The 18,837-nt window shown below is 33.8% G+C and overlaps 1 protein-coding gene across 3 annotated transcripts in view; it reads left to right on the top strand.

The window, feature by feature from the left end:
* LOC138333751 (uncharacterized) overlaps nucleotides 1-8,644 on the top strand; it is a 90,189-nt gene extending 81,545 nt beyond the window's left edge. For all 3 annotated transcript variants that reach the window (XM_069282316.1, XM_069282315.1, XM_069282317.1), the window contains 2 exons: nucleotides 604-696; nucleotides 8,198-8,644. In XM_069282316.1, the coding sequence (XP_069138417.1) occupies nucleotides 604-696; nucleotides 8,198-8,322 (218 nt within the window). In that variant the 3' untranslated portion in view covers nucleotides 8,323-8,644. The remainder of the gene's footprint in view (nucleotides 1-603; nucleotides 697-8,197) is intronic.
* Nucleotides 8,645-18,837: the final 10,193 nt, after the last annotated feature.

The following is an 18,837-nucleotide window of genomic DNA, read 5'->3' on the forward strand; positions in this document are numbered from 1 at the left end:
CGCGAAAATAAATCGACGGGACGACTTTTTAAATACAAGTTCATTGATACTACTGATCAATAAATCGCGATATTAAATCGACGAGAAAACACAAAATGAAGTCTTGCAAAAATAAGTTGATTTACAATATATGGGGTTTAGATATATCATCATCAATTATTTATATTTCAGATGTATCTTGCAAGATATTGATATATATTAATTTGATATGTGAATGAGATAGAGTATATTTTATGTTATAGAGTATATTTTATGTTATTTATATTTTAGATCAAGATGTTAATAACAATTTTATCAATCAATATGTGATCTAAGAACCGTGTTATTTATATTGTTTATGTGACAAAAGAGGATTTATTTGAATTTTGCTATCTATGGAGGATCTAAAGATAGTTTTATTTATAGTTCAGATCTACATGGGATTAAAGAAAACTGGGTTATTTATATTGGCGACTTATGTGACAAAAGATGATTGATATGAATTTTGGTATCTCTATGTGATCTTACAACCGTGACATGTATATTGCTGATTTATTTGAAAGTTGATGTACATGAATTATGATATCTATCCGGGATCTAAAGATAATTTTATTTATATTTCAGATCTATTTGACAAAAGATCGTCCCTAAATGATCCCGTCCTATATATGTCACCGCGGACCTACAACAATCTTCATCATTTCATAAAACGTGGATGTAAGTATACTAATTGTGTCCCTAATCTCTGACTTGGAGTTGAGACATACTTTAGTCTTTAAATCGGATAGTTTCTTTTTTTGTTTAGCACTGTGTATGAATGGAGTAGGACGACTGGTTTGTCCGTTGTTAGTATAATGTGACCGGGCGGGGTGTGTTTCAGTGAGATTGCACTATAAAAAGGGCAGAAGGTTTACCATAACAGAATTACAAACATGATATACTACAGCCTCCCAAAACACCCATGTACTCATCACAAAGAACACATTACACAAATGGGAGGTCGTCCTCTTTAAATGATCTTAGACATTTATTGAGCGTTTTAGGTTGTTTTTTTTTCAAGTAAATCACAGTATAAACGCTATTCATTTCACGTTCTATAATATTATACGATCAATTCCTATCTTTCATTAACTCCCTTTTCAGTTGAACGTGAGCATTGGAATGATACCTGATATTCAGCCCATTACTTTGATCGAAACGACAACTTTATTTGAGATCTAATCCTCTTATTCTTATCTGACTTTCATCTTACAATTGTTTCTCTTTTGACCTTTATAATTTGATGTTTTACTATATGAATAATGCTTTTGATCCTATCCCCTGACGCCGAGCACACGCTGCGTTTTAAAAACACTATTTTCAGCTCCTGAATAACGTTTAACACCAAGGGAGTAGGATAACTGGTGTACATGATGTCAGTATCATGTGAACGGGTGAGGTGTGCAGTGTGGTGGCTTTTACAGTATGCTTCAGTGAGATAGCACTTTAAAATTACCAAAGGTTTCTACTCTTACATGGAGACACAACACGAACACATAACAGTCTCCCAAATCACAAAGGGGCCGCGGTGGCCGAGTGGTTAGGATGTACCGACATATTACCACATGCCCTCCACCTCTGGGTCGCGAGTTCGAATCCCATGTGAGGCAGTTGCCAGGTGCTGACCGCTGGTCGGTGGTTTTTCTCCGGGTACTCCGGCTTTCCTCCACCAACAAACCTGGCACGTCCTTAAATGACCCTGGCTGTTAATAGGACGTTAAACTAATCAAACAAAAATCCCAAATCACACACGCAAGCTACAACACTTCTCAATGGAAGAGGAGAACGTCCTGAAATTCCACTTGGTTAAACTTAATTAATTAAATGAATCACCGATTTAACGTAATAATCATTTGTATCTATAGAATCAGTTTTTTGTGTTAATTGTTATTATCATTCATTATTTTTTTGTTAATAAAAAATGATTATTTAAAAATGCCTTTCTAGTACAAATTGTAAATGATGCGAATGTTTCGATGCAATTATCTGCAGTCATAGAAAACAATTATAAGATAATTGTTTGTTTAAATTTTATACCGGCAACGTCTAAAATGAATCAATAATCGAAATTGATATCATTATAAATTGAATATCAACTTTAACGGGTTTTTTTGTAACTTCCTTCTAGATTTCCGTGTTTTGTTGTTGTGTCACGTGTACTACAGATCCACGATTTAATTATAATTATCGATTACTATTTATGTTGGTGAAATATTATTATGATTATAAATAAGGTATTATCAACATTTCAATTTACAACGTTCAATCGTTCAGGAAAATCACTGCTTTAACATGTTTAAACCGTTTAAAGGTAGGTTTCGCCCAACCAAATAAATGTTTTTTGTAAAATCCGATGAACGGAAGAAAAGATTAAAAAAAATATTAAAAAATACCTCAATTTAATTTCTTTATGCGTTTGAGATTGAATAAATGTGTCTTCAATGCCAAATCGAAGGAAATCCTTGATTTATTACGGTGTCCGTCAGACAAAATAGTATGCAAATGAAGTTGCGATGGATTGTGTTGTCGAAGTTTCGCGCATGCACATTGTTACGCACTAAAAGTAAACAAAATGACTGAACGAAAGTGTGTGAGATAAAATGAAATATATCTAAATCGGTAACAAAGTGGAGAAAATTATATTGGAATCGTTAGCACCCTAGAATATCTATAGGGAACTAAATTCAGAGATGGCATGTAGCAATAGAAGAAACAGAAGCCACATCTCAAGCGGAACTTGCCCGGATCCGTTGGGACTCGTGTAACGGTGTTGCACGTGGTGAGTTAAATTTCAACACATATGCCAGCGCACAAACAGCCGCAGACTAACTACGTGTATGTTTGATATACTAAGCTAGCGAGCGTATGCAAGTAACATGAAGTGTTTTAGATTATGTGATATGCATACACAGTCCATCGCACTTCGATTTTTTAATTTGTTGTTGTTGGTTTTTTAACTAAAAATGTCGTGGCAAACTATCACTGCCATCTGACTTCCGTTCGTTGCTGCGGCCTCGTTTTGGAAAAACAAATACGTCATGTTTTATGTAAAGCTTGACTTCGCGCTATTTTAGAGGAGTATTTTCCTGGTCAAGCTAGGCAACTGACCACCCATATTGTTCGCTGTATGCATTGAAAATGATCCGAAGATTATATCTATGAACAGGATAAATTTCAATTTCGTAGTCTTTATATTTCATTGGGCGGAACCTACCTTTATACTGATACAAAATAGGAATTCACCGATATGAGAACTACTGCTATAGCTTTGATGAATATTATAGATCAGTGTTCAAAGTATTTATAATCATCAGAATGCAAAAGTCATATAGAAGAGTCAAATATGTCTCTTTTTAATTCAATAAAGCATGGCTCAAAGAGGTACGAAACTCAATCGGCTGTCTGACGTTAGCTTTACGTTATCCATGGTGGGGCCACCGAGGGAAGAACTTTGATTAAAATGCCGGGTTAAAGTGGCCAAAAAAGCTTTAACTTTTCCTTTAAAAGGCAAACATATATATTCATTTATCTGAATTAAACGTTAATTTTATTTTTTCTACCACACAAAATTTAAATATAAAAACGACGTCCCCATCGGTGCCCCATTGTTTCAGCGGGGGCGCCTTGATACGATTTGTCAGCGCTGTAAATGTTCGCATGTAACAAACACTGATTTGTCGTTTAGCTACCGATATCGAGTCTATAAATGGGTGTGATCGGCGGCTCTCAATCGGAAAATTGAGTGTCTTTGACTGATGGGGCGGCTAATAGACTCATCTAAATGACTGTTCCTCTGGCGTAGGACGAAAGTGAACTGAAGCTGCTCGTCTCTATGCAAAATTACACATTAAAAAGTCTCATATTGCACTGATTAATACCGATTTAAATTAGTAATTGGATATTTATTTTACCTAATTACCTGACTTCATAGCGGTTGTTTGAGATAAAGATCTTATTGATGACATTATGCTGTACGATGATACAAATGGAGTTTGCTTGAACGTAATGACAACAGATCACTAAAAGGCCAAATATAGCTTTGAGCATGAAATGATCAGTTAGATGCTTCAACCAGTATTTTAAAATACAGCGCCTATTGTAGAAATGAGTTCTGAGGCACAATGGTGTCTTCGGGACAAATCCTCACGTACAGAAGAACAAATAAACATATCGCAAACCGACTATTTGGCTCAGAGAGGATACAATTGAAGCTGACACACTGATAAGCATCTCGCATGTCATTCGCACAATTTTATCAGCAATACTTCCACTATTATCTTCTACGTATCATCTCATCACCCTATCCCTATGTTAGCGACACACGTGAATATGCCCGCAAGATATAAATGATCTAATTAACTAAAATTGTTCTGTAATATTTTATGTGGAACAGAAGAGCGAGTGTAATTGACGCGCGGAACCTTCCGGCGGGTTATCAATCACATCCTGACTGCAATTCAATAATGCTCTCTAGTTATAACTGTTTTACTACAACAGGTTTATATTTTACATTTATTTACATAAACATCAATCATTGAAAGTCTTCTTCCCAAGGTGCTCTTGAAATGATTTTTAAAATAATAGTTTCCTATGAAATTAAAAAAAAATAAAAATATTCCTCTTGAAAACGTTGTAGAAGTGTAGTACCGAATAAAAACTGTTCTCAAATCGACAATTTAAGCTATTGGAGTATTAAGAACTTCTGGTTTTAGCCTCTTTATTTTTTTTGTCCAAATAACAAAACATTTAAGTAAACAATTCTGAGTTCAGGTAGTAGCGGCTTCCGAAGTTTGCTTATTTTATTTTCATTAAACCCTCATTTTAAAATATATCCACGCGCTCACACGCCAACAAGATTAAAATGTGATGTGCTAATAACTATACTACGATGCAAAGCGCGATAATAATCTCATAATGAAAAGTTAAAAGACTGATCTAGCGAAAATGAACACACAAAACATTAAATACCACATTACCAGTATATTTTTACTGACTTGATCCATCCAAAGACTATCCCTAGCAATACTCGTATTATGAAAGTGAATAGTTGGGCAAAGAAAACCAATCCAAAATCGTTCATTTCCAAAAGCCTTACATATCAAAACGAAGGCCAGGTTCGGCTTAAGTTGTCCAATTGTGGTCATTGGATTTATGGAAAAGCGCCCTGTAAATTTAGCACAGTTATTGAAATAAACTCATCTAACTCTTTGAAAGTGACGCTGCGTGGAAATGTCAACATGGACATAGCAAGCCGGAAGGACGTTTAAGGATTCATATAATAAGATTAATTTCTTCGAAAGTAGTGATATTTTGACGGGAAATTAAATTTTCTATTTCATCAGAAATTGTTCTGGATAAATCAACTCAAATTTTTACCGATTTATCCTTCACTTTTTCGGTATTCACTGTAAAACCAATTTAAATGACGTTATAAGCGACTGTTAGTCCTACGTCATAGTTTTATTGTTTCACTGTAGTATAACTAATTTTTATTTTCATACTAAATCCGACTTTCTGATTAGCTGATACTTTTTCTTCATATACTATGAAGAAAAAAATCTGAGAATAGCGCGAAACCCGACGTTATCATGACGTCACAATAGAGACGTCGATGTTGCGTATTGATTTAGAAAAACTGATCCATTGGAAAATCAATGGAATCGTACGTTTAAACATATTTTTTATCTTCAAGTAGTCTGCAAAATTGATTATAAGCATTGATATCACTATTTTCTAACTTCATCGGGGTATGAAATCAAACAAATGCAAACATAATTTCTTTCATACCCCGATGAAGTAAAAAAAATAGTTACTTCAATGCTTAAGTAATTTTCAAAGATAGATCAAGTTCAGTCTATTTCGTCTACGTGTCAGTTAATTTAGGAAATACGTGTAACGAGAACTTAAACGAATTTTCACTCTTTCTAAATTTAACTGAAATTCTAGACAATCGTACAAAAGTTTGATTATAATTGTATTCCATACCTATCAAACATTGTCAGATTTAAGTATGGATTCTATCCCTATCAGTTCAGCGTTTGACTTTAAGTTCACGTGGTTAATAAATGGCTTCTCTTCGGAATTAGATGATGTATAAATTAAATTAACGGTTTTTGAGGTTTTCTTTCCGTCTCTAACCAGTTTGCTCTTTCTAATACATCTTACAGCCTCGTAAGTTATTTACTTCTTAGCTTCATCCGATAATGACAGATTGGAATCCTATGATATTCAGGTCGTAATATAATGGCTCACTCATCCTTTTGATGTTATTTCTTAGTTTCTTATTATTCTCGCCAAAGTTCATCAAGGGATGAAAAAATCAAATCCTGCACTTCTAGGATTGTTTTGTTCAAAGAAATGTCGGTTTACCAGACATTTGATATAATAATTACACGGTCAGGGTTTCACAGCTCATTTTATTCTTCTTTAATCTCGTTAAGTTCATTTAATTAATACAGTTCACATTCATATTAATACTAAAACAAAGAGGTCAAAGTTCAGCGGAAGGTAAAAAAACAAAGTCTTAATTACTTATACATTTTTCCCAAAAATGTTTTGGTTTAACAGATAATTCTTATCGTAGTACAAGGTTTTTTGCAACCTTTTTATTATTAATTTCTCGTTGAGTTCATATATATTTCATATTCATTAATCATTGATTTAGTCTTTCAAACGGATACTAATACAATATACTCCTTATATTCCATTGACAAGTGTGCCATATGCTAACAAAAGTATATCGGATCAAAGAGTTTCATTTTACCTAATTGCGGTCAGGGCCCGGTTGTTCGAAGCATGGTTAACTTAATCACATGAATTGTGAATTTTTTATTGCTAATTTACAGCAAAATTTGTGATTATATCTTCACTTAACTCAAGTATGTAAATAATGGAATTATTTTATCTTGATATGAAAATTATCGTAAAACTGTGATAAGCCTTACAACATTTTAAACAACTGATCAGTATTAGTCTGGAAATTGTACATTCAGAACGGTCTTACCATGCTTGTCTTTGGCAAAATACAAATAACAGTAAGTGAGTCGGCTTCTCTCAGGGTTAAAACCTAGTCCAGCAAAGCTAATTATGACTGATTTTGTACAGGATAAACTTCATAAATATGCATTGACGGTAAATGTGATCATATTTGGGATCATCTGTTTTTTCTTCTCCATATATGATAGTCTTCTGTATTTTCTTCGACAACGTTTCACACTTTTGCATTAAGTTGGGAGATCGCCATTATAAATGTTTTGGGTCTTTTCACCTGGAAGAAACATGCCAAATGGTATACCTTTCTTTTGCGTAGCTTTGAGCATAAAAGGCTTGAGATATTTTCTTCGGATGTTTACATAAAGTACCTCTCTGTGTGTTCTATGTGTTTTCTTTGGCAGTATGATAAAGTGAGATACAAAACTATGAAATAGAAAAGTATTCTTTTTTTACACAGAGACACAATACGAACATACGTCAAGCTCCAAAAACTACAAATCACAACGCAACTATGTGAGAAATCATTAAGCTTAATTTTACAATTTAAATTAAATTTTGAAGTTTGTTTAAACTGTCTTCGGCCTATAAAAATACTTATAGCAGCAATATAAGGACTTTATCTTCTCAAACGTTAATACAGTCATTCATTCTTATCATGGATAATTTCGTCCTTAAATATTGCAGAATCGTCTGCTCTTTCATATGGGTAGGCATTATTTTTAACTAATTTGATTATGTGCAAAAACAAAATAGTTTGGTTTTATTAGTTTAACATTCTATTTACTATACCAACTTGGCCCGGTTATACAAAAGGTGATTAGCTTGATTAGTGAAATTTTCAATTTATATTTGTTCCAAAACTTATTATTATATCTTCACTAAAATAAGTTAGAATGTAAAAAGTAGAGTTCTTAAGAATCTTTCAGAATTAATTAAATTTGGTTTTACAAGACACCATTTTATCTTGATTTGAAATTTGACGTTAAATAGTAATTGAGCTAAACAACTGAGCCCAGTGTAATAAAAAATGAACATGTTTTTTTTCTGAAAAAATGTGTTTTTCCCCCTCACAAACCTAACACGATACAACTAATACCAATCCAAAGAGGCGAATGCGAAAATATGGCTGTAAAAAGGACAATACTTTTATCCCTACTTAATTGGTTTCCCTCATTTATCATTGCAGATCAAAGCAAACGGTACAGCCTGAATGACTTGATAGCACGACTTCGTGCCATGGTCGGAAGTGACGAAATACGCCATTCCGGAAGATCGTCATATCTGCGATTCGGCGCAGGTGGCAAAAGATGATAATTGACAAATGACAGAAGAAAAGAAAACGTTTATTTTTATTGGAAAAAAATCGCTGCGTTATTTCCTTCAAAACTACCAACCTACAACCCAAAATATCATATAAAAGGCTATATAAGAGAAAATTCAGAAACGATACCCATCTTCTTTGCTCCAATGTCGTTTATCTTATGATACAAACTGTATAAGATTTTAAAAAAAAACAATGAACATTATAGAACAATGAAACAAAATGAGATATATTGTATCAGAGATAATATATCATGAAAAGTAATGTCAACAGTTTTGTTCCAAATTAATAAAATGCAAATTTCATTATTGATTGCGTTTTTGTTTATTTGTATTTTCGGGCATGCTTCTATAGCCTTCAACATAAAGGCAGTGAGACGACTGGTTTGTCAGTGTCTGCAATATGTGACTTTGTGCACGTAGAACTCTCCATGGGTTCATTCTCGTCCCCACGTTTACAAGAAATGTCACCGGGACGGTAATGGACCCCTGGACAGATTGTGATGGGTTGTGCTGTTTTGTGTCGTTGGAAGTATATTCCAGGGAGATAACCCTATAAAAAAGCAATGGTTACACAATAAAAAGGAGACACAATCAAAGAGGTACAGCAGCCTTCTGCCTAGATGATCTAGATCCAATATGGTTCTTTCATGAGCTACATTGTTTTACGATACACAGATAAAATATCACATGACGTTTTTTTGGATTTCTCCGGTAAAAAAAATGCAATGGGCACTCGTCGCAATACTCCAAACAGCGTGAGATTCGGTTGATCATAAAATTCAAACCTTTACGAAATTTTCTAGAAAATAGATTGAAAAGATGTATTAAACATGTGTTATATAATATTACCTTAAGTTTGATAAACACACATGTACACTATAATACATTGTCGCCCGTAAGTCACATGTTTTAGTACATAGCATACCGCAAATGATTGAAATGTCCAGAAATATTTTTTCGCGTTATTTCGTGAGATAACTCGAATATCAATTCAAATATTTCGCGAACGTATGAATGCACGATTGTCAGATTGAATTCTTGATTTCGTGTATTTGCGCTTATGCTGAAAATAGAGAAATCACAAAATACTGTATGCACGGAAATGAAGCGGTTTGAAGTACTCATTTACTTAGCATTGATGTCACTATTTCTTAAATTTCATCGGGGTATGAAATAAATTTTGTTTGCAAACTTTGCGGAAACGGTACTGTGAACGTGGAATTTACGCGATTGGGGATTTACGCTAATTACGCAAAGGTCGATTGATCCCAAAAATCCCCCCGCTCGTAATATTTTGTATGAACATCGTTGATAAAAGTCTTAAAGTGTGTCTATCGCATAAACAACACCCCGTGAAAGTTGAATGTATGAAAATCCCGAAAGTATACACGTGCAAAAATATCCACATTAAAATATCTGATACGTTTTAAGTTAAGATCGAAATAGGCTTCATGTAGATTTTAAAATGATCTGTTAAACTAAATAACTGTGCTTTATAAATAAAGCCACGATGGATATCACTTAAGAAAATGGATATTTACCACCTTTACGATGGTAGACGATGTGATAAGTTATCATATGATAACGTCCTTATACTGTGTATATCTGTATGAACCCACGTGGCCTTGTGTCTCTTACATAATCCTTCTTTATTTCCTCTGTAGTGTCAGACTAATGTAAAGCATACGAGAACTCTTTCAGCGCTTCAGAGTATATTATAATCATTAAATTAGGGATTATATGATCGGAAGACAATATCTTTGTATCAGTCGACAAAGGATTATATTTTACAATATACGATAATCTGTATGTAAATCATGTTAAGTATTAATAATGTCCTTCATCATTACGACAGTTCCTCCCCGTCGCCTTTATCGTCGGTTACCCATGTAAACAAGTATAGTGGAATACTAGTTAAGATACCATGGTTGCGGAGAGTGCATCATTGATCCTTGCTTTTTTGAGAATCAGTTAGCGACCAACTACGTATAAAGGCCACCTATACTTAATAAGACAACTTTCTTGTAGGTTCAAATCGCAACCCAATTATAATGTGTATAAAGGTCATAGGTCATTAGGTGGTCTTAATAGAGAGCTTTCTCTCAATCTCGGAATTTAATCGCCGTTAGGAAGTCTTCATGCATGGAAAAGTGAAGTCCCAATAAAAAACTGTTGTTTTAAAATTTGACCCCATTTTTATAAGAATAATTTATCCACTATTAATACATGACTCTTTAAGATGTGCATATGAAGGATAGGGATGGAGTCACCGTATATTGTAAACCCAAAGTCTTGCCCTATTCTTTATATCCACATGAGCATATTTTCTCACACCTCGACGTTTTATTGCAATTTTACAATTATGATATCCCGCAGTTTTGAAATAAGTAAGAAGAAAATCGGAATTGTAAGTATGAAATTTCAATTCATGAAAATTGCGTGCTATTCTTAACGCAAATACCGTTGTTTGCGTATTTTATTGTAAAAATAACATAGTTTCTGAAACAAATTTTATTCCAAGAAAGTAGTCAATTTATTGACGCCGTGATGCCATGATGCCGTATTGTATGCATATGGGTAGCCATATAATACAGTCTTAGACGAGTGTATTGAATGGGATAAACCAGTGTCGCACCCATAGGTATGAAAGAAAAAATTTCTTCTCTCATGCATACCTGTGTAATACTTACTGGTCTAGGGCAATACACTCATGTCGCCTGAAGCTGTTTTGCATGGCTACCAATGCAATAAAACCTCGTGACGTCACAGCGTCAACAATTTTATCTACTAACAAAGTTCGAAGATGTTATCAAATGCATGTACATAAAGCAACTTTGTGAAGACTACAATCATATGAATGTACCTGGTATTAAAATTTGATAAAAAAATTATTTATTGCATGATATAAGATAAAAAAAATACATACCAGTTGTATCAGTTATATGAAAAATATTGTTTCATTGCAATAAATAAATCAAAAAATTAAAACACAATTATGTCGTTGGCAGCGGAAAAGTTGCATGTTACCTCGAGCCTACATGATCAGCTTCTCGATCGAAGGTGAAATTTTACTATAAAAGGATTACTTTTGTTTACTGTTTGTTTTCTTTTTGTCTAAGTGACTTTTTAATGATATAATGTTTCAAAGTTAACTAACACAATTATTCTAAACTATGTTATGTTGTAAATGAGTGCAAATTGCTACCATAAATACCACTAATGAATGCTTATTCCTTCAAAACGTCAAAACGTCAGGCGGGGGGTGGGGGGTGTGTGGATTTCAAAAGCTAGTTCAAGCGTACTTCCGGCAAAAGCGTTGACAATAGTCCCTGAAGCCTGCGTAAAGGACCAACCAGGAATATATGATCCCTAGATTTCGGCCCTCTTATAGGCCGACATAAGCTTTAGGGGAGCTAAATCATCAAGTTACAGATCAATGTTCAAATATCAAATGTTTAAGTGACATATCGTTACAGTGAAATAAGCATGCAATATAACTTTAAGGGTATTCTTCTCGTATCTAATATATACAGTGGTATTAGACACATGTGTTAAGACTTTTACAGTCATCTCTCACTACGATTTAATAAGATACATTTTTATTAAGGCAAAATTTCCAAACCAGAAATTGACAAGAAATTGACCTCAGGTCAATAAATCGTGATTTGAAATTGACCAGAATTTCTTTCGAGGTGAATTTCAGGTCAATACCTGAAATTCAGATTAGGAAATATTGCCTGTGTATACACAATATGATGTTTAGATATTTTGTTTTAAAAGTCTATCCGCCCAACCAACACCAGTATAAAGATATAATCTTTTTCAGAACCTTCACTAACGTTTGATATTGCCTGCCTGTGTTAGTTTTAGGCTTTTCCACTTCTGTCACAGCAATCCAAAAAACAAATCTTTTGAAATAAGACAGTATTTATTTTAAAAATGTTCTAATTGACAAAGGCCAATGTCAGTATAACAGAATTAGGGCAATAGCCTAATGCTATAGCATTTATTTCCACATACTAGCGTGCAAATAAAACTTTGGCAGACAGGGAAACAGAGAGAAGACGCCATAATACTCTTCGCCATAGGCGATTTTATACGCCAACGACACCACATCAAATCTGGTAGACTTCAAATCTCAGGTGTGATTTCAAAACCAGGTCCTTCAGGAAATGCAACATTCAAACATAGAGTACCAACGAGTTCAGACACTTCGTCTCACAACTGCCAGCATTGATTCTTGAACAATGCCCAAGGCTTGAGGACATTTAAACACATATACTCGTCTGTTGTCGCTTACATACTTAGAAAAATCTATCCTTCAATCATACTGCGATTGTCAGTAATTATTTTTTTCATTTCCAGATGTTCTTTCTCAATATATTATAAACACTCGTGCGAGTTTTATTGTCAATAAAATGCGTGGGCGTGTTTCAAAGACATCGCTTTTCAGATATATATAATAACAATACATATTCGTAATTGAAAACTAATACGTCGGTGGAAGAACAAAATCCAGTAAAGATCAATATAAGTAATTATTTGTCAATCAGCGTGTTGTTAAAAGTACATGTGTATAATAACCATGTTTACTTCTTGAGAAAGATAATTACAAATCATTATTTTCTGGTCTTTACCAAAGCAATGATAACGATTTATTGTATTGTGTTCGTATTTCTATCCGAATATCATCGGAGTTTACTGGATAGCTCTTTAAATTTGTGGTAACCAATACGCGACATATTCGGTTAAATTCGGTTATGACCTTTCCTATAATTCGTCGCTTTATAAATTATATGCAATTTTATTCTTAGTAACGTCAATGAATTTCTGGATATGGATTTAGGGATTTCAGTAAAAACGCGAAGATAACGAAAGCAAACCAACGACGAAATTTAACGGCTGCCACTCGTCGTGCTCGCAAACGCACGTGCACTTTTTATTGTCGGAGCAAAACATCGTAGCATCCACAATACAAAATGCAAAATCAGTTTGACAGACAGCTGGCAATCTATCAATTGACATGGAAATAAAAAACAAAAGGCTCGGCTGATGAAGTGTATAAAACACTGTCGATAAAATTGAACCTAATCTAACATTCTGTGGTATATACGCCCACCACGACTTTACGATAACACATACTAAATTATCTCATTTAAAAGTACACAAAACACACACACCAATTACTCTAAATATCAAAATTGTTTGTGATAGCGTGATGATATTAATGTCAGGAGTGGATAGGTTATATAGGTGGACTTAAATCGTATTTTTTGTACTTTTTAATGTGTTCAAAGGTGTAAACGCATGATTAATTTAGTAATTATTCATGAAAAATGGAGTTATTTTTAAACCAACCCATTTTCGTGGGGACTAAATTTCGTGTTTCCATGTATAAAGACCTTATAACGGCGATTGCTTCGCTATTACAACGCGAGAGAAACCTGTCTATTAAGATCATCCAAAGAAATATGGCCTTTAAACACAGGTCATGATTGGGTTTAAAGTTGCGATTTGATTCTACAAATAATTTATTGATTCTCAGAAAAGTATTGTTTTGGATTTGATCACAAATATTGTCGCTAACTGATTCTCAGCAAAATAAGGTCTGATAAACGTCTCTAAGATTGTGTTGAAATGGAACATTTTGATTCTTTAGAAAATGGTCTTATGAATCAGGTGGGCTTTATACAGAGATGGTCAATGAGATTGAAGACGGCGTTGGGAACAGGGGTGGTACTGGTAATGATATAAAATATAAACTTTATTTATTTTACATAGATTGAGAAACAAGTTACACAACTTACATGTATATAAATCACTCTTGATGGCCTGAATTTAAGCGCGCGAGGGGTCTTAGTGTGGGAGGAAACCGGAGTGCCCGGAGAAAACCCACGTGATCGGGCAAGTGACCCCTGACCTTTTCGCGTCCGTGCCGGGGATCGAACCCCGGCCGGCTAGATGAAAGGCGAGCGGCTTAACCACTACACCACCCGATCACCCTACTGGTAATGATGAAGGATGGTACTTATACTCATCATGATTTAATGATGATAGTCTTTATTTCCTCCAAACTGAAGATTATAATATCATTATATAATTATATTTATATAAATAAAAACAAAATATGCAAAATTAAATTATGAGAAAAAAAGAAAAGAAAAAAAATATATCTTTTGCAAAACAATTTGCACTCGTTATTAAACATGTAGTTGTAATTACAATTTTTCCATGATACACTGAATAAGATTATAATTTAATGACATTCAAATACTTGATGAATAAATAACTTTGTTGGTAATATACAGACACAATCTAGTAAAATAGTTATTGTAGAGAGAGAACATATTGTAAATATTTATAACACAGACAATTCTAAAATCTTCTAAATCTTTTTGCCGTAAACTGAATTCTAGTTTGCTTCCAAAGACTTTATAATATTTCATCTTCAGGTAATGAATGTATATATACTGAATGAAAGTTAAATCATGAATATTGGCTATATCCTTTGTTTTGTTTGTTTGTTTGATTAATTAACGTCCTATTAACAGCTATGGTCATGTAAGGACGGCCTCCCAGGTATGCTGTGTGTTGCGTGTATGTTGTGCGAGGTGCATGTTTTGGGAGACTGCGGTATATTCATGTTGTGTCTTCCTGTATAGTGGAACTATTGCCCTTTTTATAGTGCTATATCACTGAAGCATGCCGCCGAAGACACCAAGCAACACACCTCACCGGTCACATTATACTGACAACGGGCGAACCAGTCGTCTGACTCTTATTATGCTGAGCACTAGGCAGGAGCAGAAACTACCATTTTTATAGACTTTGGTGTGTCTCGGCCAGCGGACAGCACCCAGAGCCTTCCTCACAAGGGCGAACGCTCAACTCAAGGCCAAAAGTGAGGCGGTGCCAAGGGAGGCATTAGGAAAGATAAAGTCAGTTAGGAAGAAGAGAAAAGATAAGATCCTAAATTTAGTCGCCTTTTACGATCATGCAATAGGGGCAGCAGGTACAATTCTAACGCCCACCTGCAGGGCCTTAGCCATCCATAATTTATTCCTATAGTGGCTAGTAAGATCATAACTTAAAATTACATATTTGGTCAGATCCTGAAAAATCCTTCTACATTTATGATAAAGTTTTGTTGAATTTTCGTTTCTCATTTTTACAATTAGATTCATAATAAAACATATCTTGACTTAAGAACAGGGTATTTCTTAGATATCATCCATAAACAGTGTGATTTCAACTGGTAATGAATATTTCTAAATTTACAAAAATCCTGATCATTTGAAATACGTTCTCTGAAATAATTTTCTTGTTTTGTGGAGACAGACATTTTTACAATAGTTTTCCATTTTCTTTTATTAGGAAAAATACAGTTATCTATAAAATCATGTACATAACTATTCAAACTATACTTCTGAATAATTCTTAATAAGTCTGAACAAAAACTCTGCTGATGAGTTAAACTATTTTTATTTGTCCATAGGACAGATTCACAACTTTCTAAAAAATAACGATTTCTTTGTATTAATGATACATTCAATGGATGACCATCCAATAAGACTGCAGTACATATCAGTGCGAGTTCTTTTCTCAAATCCCTAATTAGATTTAATTACATAATGATGGGCTCTTTCTAATACAATGATCTCTGATCGGACCAACACCAAAGTTCACATCTATAAAGTGCTGAGGCATAAACTGTATGTTTGATTATTTTACATGACGTGATTGGATTTAAAGCCCTTAAGTGTTTAACATTTCGTATAAGTTTAATGGTATCACTTTTTATTTGGCAACTTGCTCTGGAAATACGGTTGAATGAATTCATCTTTGGATTCAATAGTACACCGACATGAGTAATTTCATCGACACATGGCAATGGATTGTCGTACAGAAATAACAAGTCATTTTGTAGCGGCACTTTCTTACTTTTATTATCATAAAATTTCATTATTTTCGTTTTTGAAGCAAAAAAACGAATCTCCATTTTTTACTGTAATTTTCAGATATACCTAACATGAATTTGAGATCATTGACCCTGTTAGAAATTAATGTTATATCGTCAGCCTGAGTAGGGACATTCACTGAAATTCCCATTACTACAAACCCTTACCACTTTCCTCTAATTGATCCAAAAGATCATTAATAAAAACTAGATACAATTTCGCTGACAAAGCACTTCCCTGTAAGATACCTCTTTGAACATTAATCCATCTTGACTTTTGTTTGTTAGCCATTATATAACTTTTTAACATTAGTATACTTACATTTTAGAATATCCCAGGTCTTTGATCTCAGACCTATTCGCATAACTTGTACAACAGACCAGCATGCAAAATAGTGTCAAAAGCTGTCAAGAAAAGCTACAGTCGGACGTTCCTTATTTTCCATATCATACTTGATGCACTCTTGTAAAGTAAATGAGGTGCATTCGCTACACAGATGTTTCTGATATGCTGTTTGATGCTTGTTTGGGAATTTCTCAGAGCTTAAAACTGGTTTAATTCTGTCAGTAATTAACATTTCGAATACCTAATCATAAACGAAGCATTGTATTTTGTTCGCATTGTTCAGGAACTCAATTCAACTCAGACTGACAGCTTTCAAATTATTGAAACTATTGAACTTTTGTTTAGATGGAGTTCAGTAACAATCGTGGGCGACTTCCAAATCACCGTTGTCTTTTTCTTCTTTCTTCTTTGTTTTATATATTGGTTTTGTTCATATTGTTTTACATTTTGCTGAAATAATCATTTTTTTAGAAATTGTAAATTAGGGATTATTAATGTCCAAAAAGATGAAAACAAGAACATTGATGAGGTATCGTTAGCAAACAAGCGATATGTTTAAATTGTTTTAAATGTTTATATTTAAATAATTAACAGTACCATTATACAATAAAAGGAGTCCCAAGACACCTCCCTGTGGTATCCACCGCATTTATACGACCTGTGTCAAAGTGTATGTTCTTTATCAAAACATCTTGTTGGAGCCCAGAAATTTAATTTTTGATAAAAAGAAACACGTTCAAACGCCATGAAAATGTTCCATAAAATAAGACAAAATTGGTTTCTTTTCTTATAATGAGCAACCATAAAACCATTTTTTGGAAAAAATTGGTTAAAAAATGAGACATTTTAAAAACAGCTTTGTCCAGAACTTTGCCAAAGCTAGACATATAGCGTGATTGGTCGATAATTTGGCCAATAGATGTCTATCTTGATCATGTTTCAATATACATACAGGAAGAAAAAATGTCCTTCTTCCAATTTCCAGGAAAAGATATTTTACAGACATACTGAATAAAAACCATGAAGATTTGTTTTATTATTTTCTACATGTATCTATAGACATAAAAAGATAATAATTATGATTAGTCTGAGGATTCGGCTATAAAACTGATATAAATGTACCCATCCCTAATACATGTATTATTTTATGGAAGCTATGGACTGCTTTTCACCATTTTATCTGTTTTTATACCATAACCGAGTTTGATATATCACTTCCTAATCTGATGATAGTGTCTATTTAATCGTATTTTGTGAAAAAAAAAACGTTCATAAGGATTTAACGACTCCGTATAAAAAACCTATGGGGTTCATATGAGAACACACGTCGCAACGTAAACATATCTTGAAAACAAGGTTATCTCGTACAATTATGAATTAAAAATTTCATAGATGTAGTCTACCATCATTCCAAACTTTTAGTGTTAAAATTCGTACCAATATTGATAATAAATCTCATAGAATTACACTCGTGATCATTTCCGCCTGTAAAAACAGGCATAAAAATCTCGCTATACATTTTACATCTACATGTAATTTCCCAACCCACACATTAAACTTTGAAACTGATTCACCCTAAAAACACACCCAGTACGCTCCAAATCATGCACCTCTCTATGAAATATTATGCCCAAAAGGGGATTTCCAGAAATCTATTTTTAGTTTCGTTTTGCAGTAGACTGGTACACTGGCCTACCCATTAAGGTTCATGTAAGGGCTTTACCGTGATATTTTGCAAGCCTAAAACTCATTACTGTGCTGCAATTGAACAGAATTAATTTCATTAATTGTTGGTATATACCCTGGCTAACTGTCAGTCTTACTGTTGATATGCAATGTTATGTTTGTTGTAAATGCAAATGGCTGCTTTAAATGGCGGATCACAAATATAGCATGTAAGAAGACATTTTAATTGATACAAGTGCTCTTATATACAATATAAGGTACTCTGAACATGACAAGAAGACTATTTACGAAAAAAATAGTTAAAATGTGGACTTTGAGGCTTTTTCCGGAAATTTGCATTTTTCGCCCCAAACAGATCGGTTGAACATTTTTTTTCCGTGAAGAGTCTTCTTGTCATGTTCAGAGTACCTTATGGTGTCTATAAGAACATTTGTATCAATTGAGATGGCTTCATATATGCGATATTTGTGATCCGCCATTTATAGCAGCCATTTGCATTTACTACAATAGGCTC

The sequence above is a fragment of the Argopecten irradians genome, chromosome 10, assembly GCF_041381155.1.
Source record: "Argopecten irradians isolate NY chromosome 10, Ai_NY, whole genome shotgun sequence".
NCBI classification, from domain to species: Eukaryota; Metazoa; Mollusca; class Bivalvia; order Pectinida; family Pectinidae; genus Argopecten; species Argopecten irradians.